The 14,774-nt window shown below is 41.1% G+C and overlaps 1 protein-coding gene across 1 annotated transcript in view; it reads right to left on the bottom strand.

The window, feature by feature from the left end:
• Positions 1–14,774, bottom strand: part of ITGA9 (integrin subunit alpha 9) — a 213,720-nt gene that overhangs the window by 180,147 nt on the left and 18,799 nt on the right. The window contains exons 5-9 of the mRNA XM_056485059.1: positions 10,492–10,559; positions 8,125–8,254; positions 6,484–6,569; positions 5,012–5,080; positions 1,647–1,784 (exon numbers count right to left, since the gene is read on the bottom strand). Of these exons, the coding sequence (XP_056341034.1) occupies positions 1,647–1,784; positions 5,012–5,080; positions 6,484–6,569; positions 8,125–8,254; positions 10,492–10,559 (491 nt within the window). The remainder of the gene's footprint in view (positions 1–1,646; positions 1,785–5,011; positions 5,081–6,483; positions 6,570–8,124; positions 8,255–10,491; positions 10,560–14,774) is intronic.

Raw genomic sequence — 14,774 nt, forward strand, 5'->3', positions numbered from 1 at the left:
AGTGCAGCATCTCTATGTGTGCTTGTTTTATTATACAGTTTTCTCTGACCCTCTGCAACAACCTCTTAAGCAATAGTGCTTGCAGAATGAAACTGATGCCATTATGACTTTTTGCCTTTTCTTTTATGTATCTTTTATATAACTTTTATGTAACCTCAGTGCTCCTAGCATGCATACTTGTAATTCCTTAAGTCTGATAATTTGGCATAGTCCTGGTACTCTGTTAGGCCAGAAGACAAAACATCCCAGAGGCCTGGCAGTCAGAACCTGGAAAGCCCTAAGCTATCTTGAGAAACCAAACTAATTTACATCCTGGAAATTAGGATTAGGTCCCTCCAGGAGGGAATTCTTCAGGATGGGGAGATATGCTATTCATTCAAGCCTCTCACTGGAGCATCTTTGTTAGATATGCTAATTTGTAAGGTCTATAAAATTGTATTCATGATCTATCAGGAGTGTGCATTTCAGCACATTCCACTTTGACAAAGTGGAGCACTGTAAGGATCCTTATTAAATACTGAGGTAAGAATCCTTTATCCCTTAGCTGTGTCTGGCTCTTAATTTTTAGGACCAGGGAAAAGGCATCAAAACAAAGTTTAAGATGTCAATTGTCCAAAATAAAGCCCACAACCCTGCAAACCATTGCTTCTGCAATTCTAACACTCCTGGTGCAGCAGCACAAGAAACTTATACTAGCTTCTTTTATAGAAGATAAACATTAACTTATGTATACTGCCACTGTGAGCAGGAAGTGTTGGCTGTTTGGCATTCTGGACCCTATCCTGAGGACCCAACAGCAATACTGAAACATAAAAGGTGGAACTTCCTGTGGATAAAACTGAAAAAGTAAGGCTCAATTAAAGGAGCAGTAATTAAAAATAAAATTACAGCAAAAACACTTCTTAAGTCTCTTAAATGCTAGGACTTCTGAATTTGAAGTCTAGCATAAATAAACTTCAAGTTCACTACATACAAGCCAATTTAATTTTAGTCCATAACAACTCTTCCTTGAAGACAGCAGCTTTAGGACCTGAATATTAAATATTTAATAGCATGTAAACAACCATTGTTTTCCTATAAACAAAACTTAAGAATGGCCTTGGCTAGCCAAAGCAGCAAAGTTCAGACTTCTCCAAGACTGTTGCTAGATCAAGTGAAATCTAGTGCCAGCTGTTAAGAACTTCCCCTAAAAATCTCTACATGGGGAATAATGTAAAAGTAACATGAATTCTGTCTCTGCTTTCTCTCCTCGTCCTCAGTCCTCAGATATTTGTGCTCTAATTTGTGTTTTAGGTTTTAGTGACCACCCAAAACACAAAGGAAATTCAGTCAAAGCTGCTGACTCTCATTTGGTTTTGGCATCAAATGCACACAAAGCCACAAATGCCACCAAGTTTCAACATACAACCAGAGACTTTCTCAGATCTCCCTGAAAGATTTACAGGTCTGTGATGAACATGGGCTGGAGTCTGGCAAACTACAATACCAGATGAGTCTTCCTGTGACTTCATGTTTTGCTAGAGACATCCAGAGCCCCACTTATTTGAGACAGAGTTTCACCATGCAGTGGTGGAAGGACATAAGCACTGCCTTGCCAGGGACCCACACCCTCACCCCTTACCAAGTCACCTCCTGTGCATACTCACGTTTCCTCTGTTGATATAGACTGTGACTTGGCCCTCATCTCTGATCTCAGAGAACATAGGTGCTCCAACCAGCAGGTCTGACAACCCATCCGAGTTCAGGTCAACTGCACATAAGGAGGAGCCAAAGTAAGAGCCCATCTGTAACCAAGTTGAGTCACAACAAAGCATTCAGTATCTGCCCACACACAGCAGGAAATCATACAGGCGTGGTGTTTGTTTGACTTGGTTGTTCTTTTAATGTCACATGATGGCTTGCTGCTTTATCACTCACAAGCACTCCTAGAGAGAAAGCTTTGGAATAATTCTGGCAGAAATGAAAATGCTTTACTATAACAGTGCATCAAGCCTGGGTGTTTTACCAGCAGAATAGAAGTTATACTCTGGGACACGCTGAAGTGAGACACTTAAAGAGCTTTCTTAGACCAGCTTTTGCTTGTCAAATGCTTAAAACTAGGAAGGGGTGAAATGAGTTTCCCAAACCAAGTGATTATTCATGCCCAGTGCTAAACTTCCTTGAGGAAGTACCACAGATGATCTGGGGATACCTTAAGGAAATAATGAAAAAAAAAAAGAAAAATAGGCAAGAGGCCATGAAAACAGATATCTAAGACTAGCTCTTGATTGTAGACTATCTTCCTCTGTTCTATTTGTAATTATTTGTATCAATCACTGTTAAAGGACGTACTGGTTGTGGGTCTTAATCATTGCCTTTCCTGTCATGTTCAGGCAGGTAAGTTGATACAGAAACAAAGACTTTCAATAAAAGCTTTTCAGTTGATACAGAACAAATGCAAACCACTTTCAATTTCTACTTATTGCTCAATAAACTTAATTGCTTCAAATAAAGAAATATATTAATTTCACTTCATGATTTTTTTTTATATGGGGGAATATTGAAGACTACCTGCCAGCTGGCACCCATATTACAAATTTCAAAACACATTTAAACAGAAGTAGGAAACCAAAAACAAGGATGATATTTCACCCATATTTCATCCACTTCTGATAAGGTAACACAAGGCATACTCCTTGAAACCAGCTACAAACTATAGCCTCAAAATTAAAAGCTGCTTCAGCAGGAAACTGGGAAAGATACCACTTCATATTTGAAATTGAGTGCTGTTTCCTACAAAGTAGGAAAAACTGAGGTTAAAGAAAGAATTATTTATGTTCCTGAATGCTTTTACATTCCTCATAGCAGATGCCTGACCTATGGTGCTCCATGCCTGTGAGTTAACACGCATGAACCAGAACTACTGGGCATGCTAGAAGATGGGCAGCAGCAACTCTATTCTCTGCAGTCTGTAAGATTTAAAAGTTGCTAAATATATAAGGCAATGGTCATTGAAGAACAGCATTTCAGTTTGTTAATGCAGATTTTTGTGCTTGTGTGGGTTTAGAGCTGGACCTCAAATATCATTTGATTCCAGTTATTTTGTAGCTTAAGTCCCCTTGTGGGTTTTTTGTTTATTTTTTTTAATCCACAAAGGTTTTGAAAGAAATTTCTCATGGGTAAATTTCTCATGGGTAAGGAACAAAAGTTATGAAAAGCACTTTATTATGTATTCAGGCAGTTTTCAGGAAAAAGCTATTATTTACTTAACTGCAACACAGTATGTCTGCAGCACGGGTGAGATCACAGTATTCACAGCTCAGGTAAGAACCTGAAATTTGCACATTTAATATTTATAATAAGGTACTGAATTTTCTTTCTTCTTGCCTACATTTCATACCTCAGACTCCATTGCTAAAAAAGAAAGGAAGAAACTGGCCTGCTGTTCACATCTGTCTACCAAGAGTGTCAGGGCAATGAACTTTCCCACCACTGGGAAGGACGTAGCATTTTGTGAGAGCTCATTTCCAAGCAGTGCTCACTGCTGAGCAAGCCTGGTTTTGCTTCTACCACAAAACAAAAAGCAACAACCAAACAAAAAAGGTGATTTAGCACAGCCTTCTTTTTTTAAAAAAAATTCTCATCTGGGTTTTAGAGAATTTGTAGAAGATGCTAATGAAAAAGAACCCTAGATGATGTAAGTGATTAGTTAAGTTACATGTAAGAGCAAAGCAATTAAATTGAAAAGGGAAAGGTTTTGGCTAAAACTGGAAACTTCCTGATAGCTCCATTTATTAGGTTGAGGAATAGTCAGGAGCACATCCTCAGGGACATTTAAAACTCAACAGGGAAAGACTTTAACAGGAAGCAATCAAACACAGGAGATGCCCTGGATGAACTGGGAGGTCTTTTCCTTTCAAGATGTCTGTAATTCTGCTAGTGCAGAGAATGTAAAATTTTGGAGAGGCGCTAAAATACAAAGTCACACCACCCACCTACACATTCTAGTAGTTAATTTCATTAAATTCATTTTGTTAAATTCAGTAAATTAATATCCCCTATTCTGGGAAACTTTTCAAATACTGCAACTGTGTCTTGCTGGGAAAAAAATAACCAGATATAGTAACACTCCCAACCTGAGGTTACAGGCAAACACTTTGGGTCTTCCTGGGGGCAGCAGGTCTTCCCAGAGTCAAAAGCCTCCAGATTTATTTTTTTTTTTCTGTATTTCTTCTCCTTACAGAAGGACACAGGAGACCCCAGATAAGATGTATCAATTCATCACTGAGTTATTCCCAAACAAAGCGTTTTTTTGTTATTACCTATAGCTAGACATACTGCCAGCTTTGTTTCTCCTGCAACACAGCTCCAGCAAACTCCCAAATGAAGAACACAAGCTGCTGCCCATTCAAACACAGCACCATGCTGGGGAAGCTAGATCTCACTAGCATTCACTAAATTTCATGGAGGGGGAGGGCAGTTCAGCTTTAAGACAGCAGTCTCAGAGCAGAATGCAAGACTGATTTATAGCTGGAAGGGGGAAATCATCATCTGTCCAGGCAATGAAACTGCTCCTCCACAAAACAGTGTGACTGCAACATCCCCTTGTCACAGCACCACACAGGAAAAGAGATTGAGGCTTTGCAAAGTAAACTAAACTCCAGGTTACCTACATCTCCTAAAAGGAAATCTCTGCATCTAGGCTCACCTGGTGCCCCATGTCCCATATCTCATAGGTACTGCTACAGCCACATAAAACTAAAGAGAACCACTATTACAGTTTCCAGCAGGACCTTTGATTTCAGTCACATGGGCATTGGGCAGACATTGCAGTCTTGACTGCTACAGAAGAAATGGCATACAGCTGATCTGTAAAACATGTTTAGCTCTTCTGGGAGAATAAAAACAAACACGGTTTGCTGGACAATTTATGAAGGAATGGAATGAAAACGATGCTCTGTGATGACTCTGCCATTATTTCCCTCCTCTCTACCCCTCCCTTAATAGAAAACACATATATACAAATACTCACCTTTTTTCCTGAAGCCTGAAAAATCTTTATTAGAGAGCCTGATTGTCTGTCCGTTCTGAAAATATAAACCTGAAAGGTGAAAAAAGAAAAGTTAACCAATACTAATGATGAAGCGCTTGTGCTTTCTAAATAATATCAAAATCATGACCATGGCTATTGCCAGGATCCAACTTCATGACCACTTTACTGGTCAGTCTTCTTTTAAAAGATGACACAGAGTTCTCCACTGTCCTAAAAAATCACAGGCTTGTCATAAGAAACACTTGAATATTATCTTGTTGCCTACTTTTTTTGGTATGCTTATGGTGTGTGCACATGTGTGCATTTAAAAGCACCTAACCAAGCAGCTTTCCAACTCTCAAACAAGTGGCATCTGGAGACTGTCTGGAAATAAGTAGGGCAAAAGACTGAGAATGCATAACCCTGCTCCCCTTCCCTTATCTAGCATTACCTTATCACAAAAATGTGCCTCACATACTGCACTGCAAGCTGCATGATGCTTTAGCACAGTCAGAGTAGAAATCTCAGTGGTAGTGAAGAGTTCTCACAGCTTGTTATGATTCAGCTACAGCTCATGTCACTGTAGAGCATGAGAGCCAAAGGGAGGAAGATGGAAGGCGGCTGCAGGACATCTCTGCTCAAGCAAGAGGTGACAGCAGGTCCCAAAAGGATTGCATTTTGAAGAAAGAGACAAAAGCAGATCCTTTACATCCCTTCCTTCCCTCTCCCCACTCCCACTTTTCTACCTTTGGTTTAGAAGAGTACAGGAGGTCACAGTGCTCACCCTTAACCAGTCTCTCCAACAGCACATGGATACTCAGCACAGGAGAACCAGGTTGGCCTAACTCACTAGCCATTTCCACCTAGTCATTCACTGCACCTTTGGGACATTGAACCTATATATGCCTACAGGAAGATCTTTTTGATTTTTTCCTTCTTAAGAGACTATCACCAAGATTTCTAAGTACAGCTAGCAAAAACCCAGCCTCTAATACACTGAACATCAACGTATTATGAAGTTTTAAAAACGGCATTAAATCACCTAATCTCATTCTATTAGAGATGTTACCTTGAAGTAAATGCTGAAATAGTCACATGTGTGAATAAAAGAAGCAGAAGACAAATTCTCTTTTAAAAGTATTTTCATTTAAGTAATGAAAATTCAGTTTTAAATAATACCTAAATGTATCAAATCCTAAACAAAAGCAATGTGAAAGAGATCTTGTCTGTCTCATTAAAATGGGTATTGTAAGGATTGGGTGGGAGAGGGTAGAGGGGCAAAGGATGCAAAGCATCAGGAGGGACAGGTTGAGAAAATTTGACAGCTTCACCAAACTACCTCATCTCTTCCCTGCTCAATGCTCAAAACAGACAATAAACTCTTGTCTTCTTGTACATGTCAGAACAGCATCAGCACTTCTTTCCATGCACTGCTGCATCCAACCACATCACTGTTTATTAGAGAGCCTCACCTTTCCAATGCCTCCATCCTGCGGAGCTCCTCCTACAATGTCCGTGGTAGTGGGCTGAGAGAAATGACCTGCTGTCACTGCATATCCTGGGTGGTAAAGGAAACAAATAAATGCATAAATAAATACACAAATAAATAAATACACAAATAAATAAATAAATAACCATGGCAGAAAAGATCCTGAAAAACAGATCAGAGAGACAGATCAAGCTCATAAGGCTGCACTTAAGAGTTCAACAACCATTCTGCTCAGGATGCACCAATATTCTGTTCAAAAGTTCATGGGGATGGGAAGTGAGAATGCACCCTCCAGTACTCTTCCAAAAGCTGAGAGAAGAAAGCCATGTGTGTGGAGATGACCAAGGGACAAAAGGAGCTGATACCGGCAGCAGTTTGCCAACTGCAAGTCAAGAGAGGGAAGCAGTAAAACAGGAAAAGGCATACACAAACAGAGAAAAACAATCATATGACCACAGAGAAAGTATCATGTCAAAGAGCAATAGTCCCACTTGGATCAGACAGAAGTGTCCTCTTTGGGCTAAAACCTCTGCCCAGGGAGGCTTGGAAAATCATGTTCCTTTTTGGTTGGGGGAGATAGAAGGACAGTAGGCAAAGAGGTCAGAGAAGTCAATAGCTTAAAAAGACTTTCATCTAAGCAAGAAGAAAAATGAGATGATACATCAAAGAAAAAGGTGTGTATTTGAAAGAAAAATATCAAAGATTCAGCTTTGATATATTAAAATAATACATAATAACTAAAGATTAGTAGAGTAGCTTTCCTTCTAAGGCTCTTTTGTGTTTGCCTTGCTCTTTTGTTACAAATTATCGGGCTCTCATCAACATGGTAAATCCTATAATTCAAGTCTATCAGTGGCAAAACCTATTTATGTCTGCAAACAGGTAAACATTTACTTTCCATTTAGCTATCACCAAGCAGCATCTCTGAAATGATGGTTTTTTAAATATTAAAGGTTAAGGGGACAATGAGAGGTCAGTGCAAGACTTTAGTCAAGCAGTCTTAAACTGCTGAAATGCCTTCTAGGTCTCAACAGTCTTATGCATTTCAGAATAGATGGAAGCCTTTCAATTAAGCATTTTAAGGACATTAGCTGGTTTTAGAGCAAGTTAAACCAATTGAGTTAAAGATGTACCTATAGCCAAACCTTTCATAACTTCCTTCAGTTGCCAATAACACATTTAGATAGTGTTATTTTTGTTGGAATAAATGCCTCTGCAATATAAATTCTATAATTAGATGTTGTACCCATTTTAAAGGTACATCTAAGCAGACATACAGTTTAACTAGTGAGAAATAATTTGCCTGTTACAGGGCAAAGGCAGGAATGCTAAGAAACCACAATCCAGTGGGCTGTAGTTAAAATGCCTATCCTATATTATTCAAAAAAATTACAGCAAAGTGGGGGGAGGGTGTTAGAACAAGGAGAGAAAAACTGAGTGTTTTAAATGCTTCTTTGCTTCCAGATAAGTATAATTTTAATTCAAATATTCTCCCTTTCACACTTTTTACAAAAATACTCTACACCACCATAGAAAAAACCTGTATCTACTTTGTAGCATAAAGGCCTTGAAATACTTTGTTGGACAATTTCATATTGACAGTGAGCACTACAGAGCTGCTTACCAAGGTATGTGTACCTCCTGGCTATCACAGCATCATCATTCAGCTTGTAATAAGTGTTGTCAGTGAGATTCAGTACTTTGACAGTTCCTGTCCAATAATATGATCCTGGTGCCCCCATGATGACCAGTTCCTACAACAGGAAAAATGGAAGTGTGTGGGGAAAAGGGTAGGAGGAAAAAAATAACAATCAAAACTCCACACATTAATGGAGGAGAGGCAGGATATTTACTTAAAATACCAATAATAAATCCATCTGTAACAACCTCCATTCTCTGTGCATTTGGACAGCATCCTTCCTTCTTCCCAAACGTGGAGGTCACTGCATATACCCCAGAGACACCCTGCCCTTTTATGATCCACTTCTGCTGCAACAGAAGACTTTCCTCAACCTCACTAAGAATCAAGCTCATACCTGCTAACATAGTTCTCTAAAAAATTTCTCTTGCTGCCTTTCCCAACCATCCTTCAGAAGACCCAAAGATACAAGTACTCCAGCCCATCCAGAATCCATCACCCAGCTGCAGATCCTGATGCTGGCTGACATGCTGGACTAAGCAACCATGATAGAAACAGCACAAAGGATTTTGATTTTACAACTAGGAAGCTAAACAGCTGCCATGCACTCAACAGGGAGGATGTGTGTTATGTTCTAGGTGGAACATTCTGCCCAGCTCTGTCATCAGATACACTCTGATCTTTGAGAGACCCCCTGGCTATAGAGTCATCATAGCATCATAAAATGGCTTGGGATCACTACAGACAACCAGAGTGATTGAGCATTTCAAAAGACCATAGAAATCAGGCACAGTTTGATCCAGCATTCAAAGGTAGATAGTCATGGATAATGTTTTTGAGTCAAAATCCACGGTACATTTACATTCAAGACAAATTCACAAAATGCTGTCCCAAAACATCCTCCATCCTTGCAGAAAAACCTTGCTCCTGGATGTGGTTTTAAATACCTCCAACAAGAGACCAAATTAAGCCTGAGGAACACTAAGTCCAGGAAGTTCTTCATCCCCCAAGGAGATGTGTGAACAGCTGCTTTCCTCACATCTCCCTTCAATGCAAAGCCCTGGGTGGACTCCATCCTTGTGGGAAATTGCTATCATATCTGGGTCCCCTTCAGGTGACCAGGTCCAGCCAAGGGGAGATGTAAAACAAAGGATTCTCCTAATAAAACTACAGGGACAGGACTGCAAAACCAACCAAAGAGCAAGATGTGCTCAGAAACAGCTTTTTCCTCATTATGGGCCATACCTGTCAGGTCACTTACTGACAGGAACAACTACCATCCACAGCACTGATTATATGATAGAGGATTGCCTGTTTGACCCAAAAAGGTCAAATTCTTATCTTCATTTCCTGCTGCCATCAGGCTGAAGTGATAAAAGTTCAAAGGTATCTTTTGAACTAGGGTAACAAAGGAGAATTTAAGCCTGGGAAAAGAAACAGGCTGGGGAAAGCAGAGAAGTCAGGAAACAGCTGCTGCTGGCTGAATATCCAGTTATCAGATAGTGTCCTTGTAGCAGCATTGCCTGCCATCCCAGTTTACTGAAATGGCAGAAGGCAATTTCTGAAAGAGAAAACCTTTATTCTATTTGTATAAGTCTGTAGATTCTGTAGATCAATGCATATATATATATAATTAGGAGTGGGTATGTTGTACTGGTTTGAAGTTCTTAAAAAGCTTAAAACAAAACCAAAACAAACAAGCAAAAAAGACACAACCTTGCAATATTAACACCAAAAAAACAAAAAAAAAAATCCATGCAAAAGGGAACAAATTAATTCTTGAAACTGAAACATGGCTGATAGACTTCTGTCCAGAAAAGAATGTGGTCAAGTATTTAGAACAACTGTGGTGCACATATTCTACCACACTACTTTTTTTTCAATCTTTCTGCAACAAAGAAATGTAGCAGAACTTAAAAAAAAGTGTTTATCTTCTGTATGTATGTGCATTATATTCATGCACATGTACACTTACATAAAAGAAATTATTCAGGAAATACTGTTTTACCTCATCACTTATAGTAAAGAGCTAATGACAGACAGAAATACCTCTATGCAAATTTTGGGATGCTCATAATAAGAATATTGCCTAAAGACATTTCCAGAGTCAATTCATTTATCCTTGTCCACAGACCTTGACACACACACACACGTATGAACCACTGTGCAGTCACCGTGCAAGAAACAGACACCTGAGAAGCTGGACAAGGCAGGAGGGTGTTTGCTGGCAGGAAGGGACCATTCTCAGCACTCAGCCCACTGTCCAAGCCATGCTTGGGAATCTCCTCCTGGGCCATGCAGCAGCAGAGTCTCTCCCCAAGCCCACCCCCCATGCGTGTGCCCCCGGCTCACCTCGGTGAAGAAGCCTGCGATCCCTGCCTGGCATGAACCATGCTCCTCCCCATACTTCTTCTTGTACTCTGGATGGAAGAAGGGAAGAAAACAAACTGTGGTCATCCCTGCCACACACTCTTCAGCTGAGCCACCTGTGTTGCCACTCACACAGCCTGGAGAGATGCCAGCATGCAGAGCTCCTGGGTGTGATCAGAGCCTCGGCCACAGCGTGCACCATGCAGATACTCACCGCTCCAGGCAGCATCACAAGCAGCCAGCTCAGGAGAGAGGCCACAGTAACAACAAGCAGTACCACAGCAGCATGAAAAGAGCAGCAGCATCACCCCAGTAAAGGTGCATTAGAAGAGGCTTCCACCTGTGGCAGATCACCACAGCTCGGAAGGGAGGAGCAAAAAGTGATGCACATGCCTGTGTGCCACAGACTCTGCACTAGGAGGTTTCAGCTCTCAGGCCCATTACTATCCCAGAGAAATAAAGTGATCTTCCCCAACAATGACAGCTATCAAGGCTCCCAGAAACATTTCTGAGGGTGCTTCAGGACACAAGCTCCAGGAAGAAGACAGTGACTGAGGAAAAGCCATGTGCTTCTACATGATCAGACAACAGTCTCATTTGCAGGATGTTTAGATCTGCTGCTTTTCATGGCTACATACTCAGAGCCCCCAGTTCACAGGGGGCCCAACAGCACCCTACAGCTTTTGTTTATGGATTTTACATAGCAGACACTTGCCCTGTCAAACCTGAGGAATTTGTACTCTATCTTTCTGATGATGAGGAAAAAATTATCTCTAGGAATACATTAAGTTCAGGGTGGGGAGCAGGAAACAGAGGAAAAAAAGAAAATCACTTTCCACCCTGCCCTAACTCAAATATTTTAATCTTGGATGTATTTGAAGCTTGCAGCTGGATCAGAGCCTTTGCAGTTTTTTCCAGAGCATTATTTTCAAATATCTACCATACTATCACTACTTCCTGTATATGGCAGTAATTCATGTTCAAAAATAATTTATCATATAACCTGATAATTTTGAAACTCATTAATACATTTTTTTATTTTAAGCCCTATTAACTCATTCCTAAATGACAAAAATTATAATGAAATCGATGAGCGAACTGGAACCAAGCAAGTTCCTCTGGAGTTGCATTTTTTCTTATTGAAGATCAGAAGAAATTAATTATAAGAACTGCTGCCTTCTTTCAAAGTATTTTATGTAGACATACATACATACACACACACCCCATTCTCCCTTCTGCATTACATTCAGTGTCTTCCTAACATCATGAAGATGTTCAGAATTTCAGACATTTGCTGAGGTCATGCCAGTTGCACAGGGAGAGGTTCAGCTGGAGACACCACTCAGAATAGAGACTTGATCCACAAGTTACAGTCCAAATGCCCCACACTCTTGGCCAAGGCAGGGCCTTGCCAAAGCAGATATGCATCCCAGCAGACCAGGAGCACAGCTGGGTCTCCTAGTGGTAAAGCATGACAATTCCACTGAGAACTGAAGCCAACATTAGCCCACAGCTATTCAGCAAGTGTTGGGCTTCTGAATTGCTAACTCTCCATATACAGATTCTCCAGGCAGTACTTGCCCGGGGAAAAGTATTTTTTTTATCAATGTGAACATTTTTTTCATTAAGAGAGCCAAGCAGAGGAGATTCCTCCTCCCAGCATTTCCTGAAAAATAATTCTGTGTGTGTCCTTAAAAGCCCCACATCCACTATAGCAGCATCCCCACCCTTGCACGAAGCAACAAGGAAGGTCAAGGCTCATTTGGAATTAAATTTGGTGAAGGCTACCAAGGCTAACAAGAAGAGCTTCTTCTGATACATCAACAACAAAAGGATACTAAGCAAAATGTAGGTCCCAGTGCTGAATGGAAACAGGGACCCCTTGCAACAGAAATTGTAGAGAAAGCTGAAATACTGAAAGGCTTCTTTGGCTGTCTCTTTTGAAGTCTGGGGTGACATTTGCTGTCTTCCTGTCTTCTTTTCTTCAGTCTTCACTGCCAAGGCCATAACATTTCACAAGTGGAAATGTAAGCACAGAAGCCCAAACACCTCAGACATTGGGGCTGTTTGAGAATTTAAAGCTCTGGTGACACAGAGGAGTCATCAGCACACCACATTCTGAGGAGAATCAAGACAGATGTAGTCCTCCCCAAGGAGCCAGCAGCCCAGCAGACAGACACTGGGCTCCTGGATTTTCTGCCTAACCCTTTCAGCACAAAACTGCCCCTCTTTGTCTTCTCCCTAACTCCCACCTGCAGTGATGTACACCTGCTTCCACACCCAAGCAAGATTCCTTTCCACCCATGCACCCATGGCCAAGGGGTGCCATCCATCCTAGATGGTCACATCCCAGCATCACAGACTTCTGCCTCTCCCAAGCAATGGATGAGCCCAAAAGGGATGAAAACCAAGATTGCTTCTCCCTTGCCTCCACTTCAGTGTGACACCTGTAGTGACACCTGTCACCTGTACAACATAGCCAGCCATGAAGTAAAGCAACCAACTGGATGGAAGTTGTGCAGTCATTGTATCAGCTCACAGTTTTTGTGAACAACAAAATAAACCTGAATACCTGAATAACAACCTTTGCATTAGGTTAAATTCTTTTTCTTTTCACATATCTCCAGGCAATAACTGCAGTCAAGGACAAATTTGTTGTTTCTACACTTCTCTATTCTTTCTTTTCTGTCTGCTGACTGCTGTGCATTCCTGATTACAGAGACTGCAAGCCATGAAACTGCTGCAGCAACAGCTGGCAGCAAAGCAGCATGATAAGGCTGAGTCTGGAGGAAGTTGCAGCCTGTGCAGCTTCAAAGATGTGCCATGAATAACACATCCAGGAAAAAAGAGAAGATGGCAGGATGATCTCATGTTACAAGAGAAGTGAGACCCAGGAACGAGTAATTGCATAAAACAACACACAAGCAAAAGGAATAAGCTTTGATGTGTGAGAATTCTGAAGATCCTGAACCTTTTCTTTGAACAAAACTCTCTGCCAGTCTCAAATCAAATTTCAGTGCCATAAGCTAAGCTACAGAGTGCAATAAAATAATCTATCATCCTCAAAGATGTAAACTATTACATGCACTGAAAGCTTTTTCTTTCCTCTCTTACAGTGTTTCACTACTCTAGGAAGAAACAGTAGTAATCTTTCTGACCTAGTATTGTGGTACTGAGTTTCCACCACAAAGCAGGGATGTTTTGATGGCTCCCAGAAAACCAAATGTGGTTTGGACTTGTGGGAAAAATTACTTTTTTGTTTTGGAGGCAAGGAATAAGAGCATGTACTGTTCCCCTTATTTACTAACCAAAGGGACCATCAGTCTTCCCCACTTCCAACCATCAATTCTTACCACAGAAGAGTAGAAAATCATTCCAGCTCTCATCAGCTGGACTGCCTCTCACAGTACACACAAGCATCCTCCTTTGCAAACTGAATGCATTGGGGAATGAAGAGGCAGCTCCCTTTTTTAGAAAGCCATTAAAACTACAGGAAAAATAACCAACTGAAAACACTGCCTGCAAAACTGTGGCTCCATACATCAGCTATACGACAAAGGACATCCAGCTCATCTAAACCAGATTAAATACAATCTCTGAGTAGGAACTAAGTTTGCTGCTGTGTTCTAATTGTCTCTCAATTCCAGACTTCTGTCAGCCCATTCAGGGAAGCCAGGCAAGAATAAGATGGATTCAGGCTCCTGTGCAGCTGCACCAGTGCCTTCCAGTCAGAAACTTTCCATTTCCTCCATGGGTGGACACTGATGTGCCATCAGCTGGTCTGCACCCTTCAAAAACAGGGTTTCTGGAAGGCAGCACTCCACTGTCTGCCCCTATTTGCACATGGTGAGATCTAGAGAAGGCTGAGACTCTGGAATTTTGGAATCAAAGGCACATGTCCTAGGGCAGGGTTTGCCTGGTGGCCTCCCAGCAATGGTCACAGAGGCTGTCAGTGCAGAAGCACTTCAGACCCTGAATGCTTAGCACCAGCCATTCATCAGTGTCATGGGGGAAAATTATTCTGCTCCTTCCAGAAAGTGAAGGAGAAAAGTTACAAGGATGACTGCAGACTTTTTGCAAGCAAACCTCAAACAATGAACTCCTCTGCGTGACACACCACAGCTATCTCTCTTGGAGCTTGCTTTATTGGAATTTAAAGAATCAGGAGTAAACTACTGCAGCCATTCCTTGTGACACTGTGACTTCATGTCTGATGGGCTGAGGGGGCTGGGTGGAAATCAGTCCCAAACTTTCATTTTTCACTT

The sequence above is a fragment of the Oenanthe melanoleuca genome, chromosome 2 (assembly GCF_029582105.1).
Source record: "Oenanthe melanoleuca isolate GR-GAL-2019-014 chromosome 2, OMel1.0, whole genome shotgun sequence".
NCBI classification, from domain to species: Eukaryota; Metazoa; Chordata; class Aves; order Passeriformes; family Muscicapidae; genus Oenanthe; species Oenanthe melanoleuca.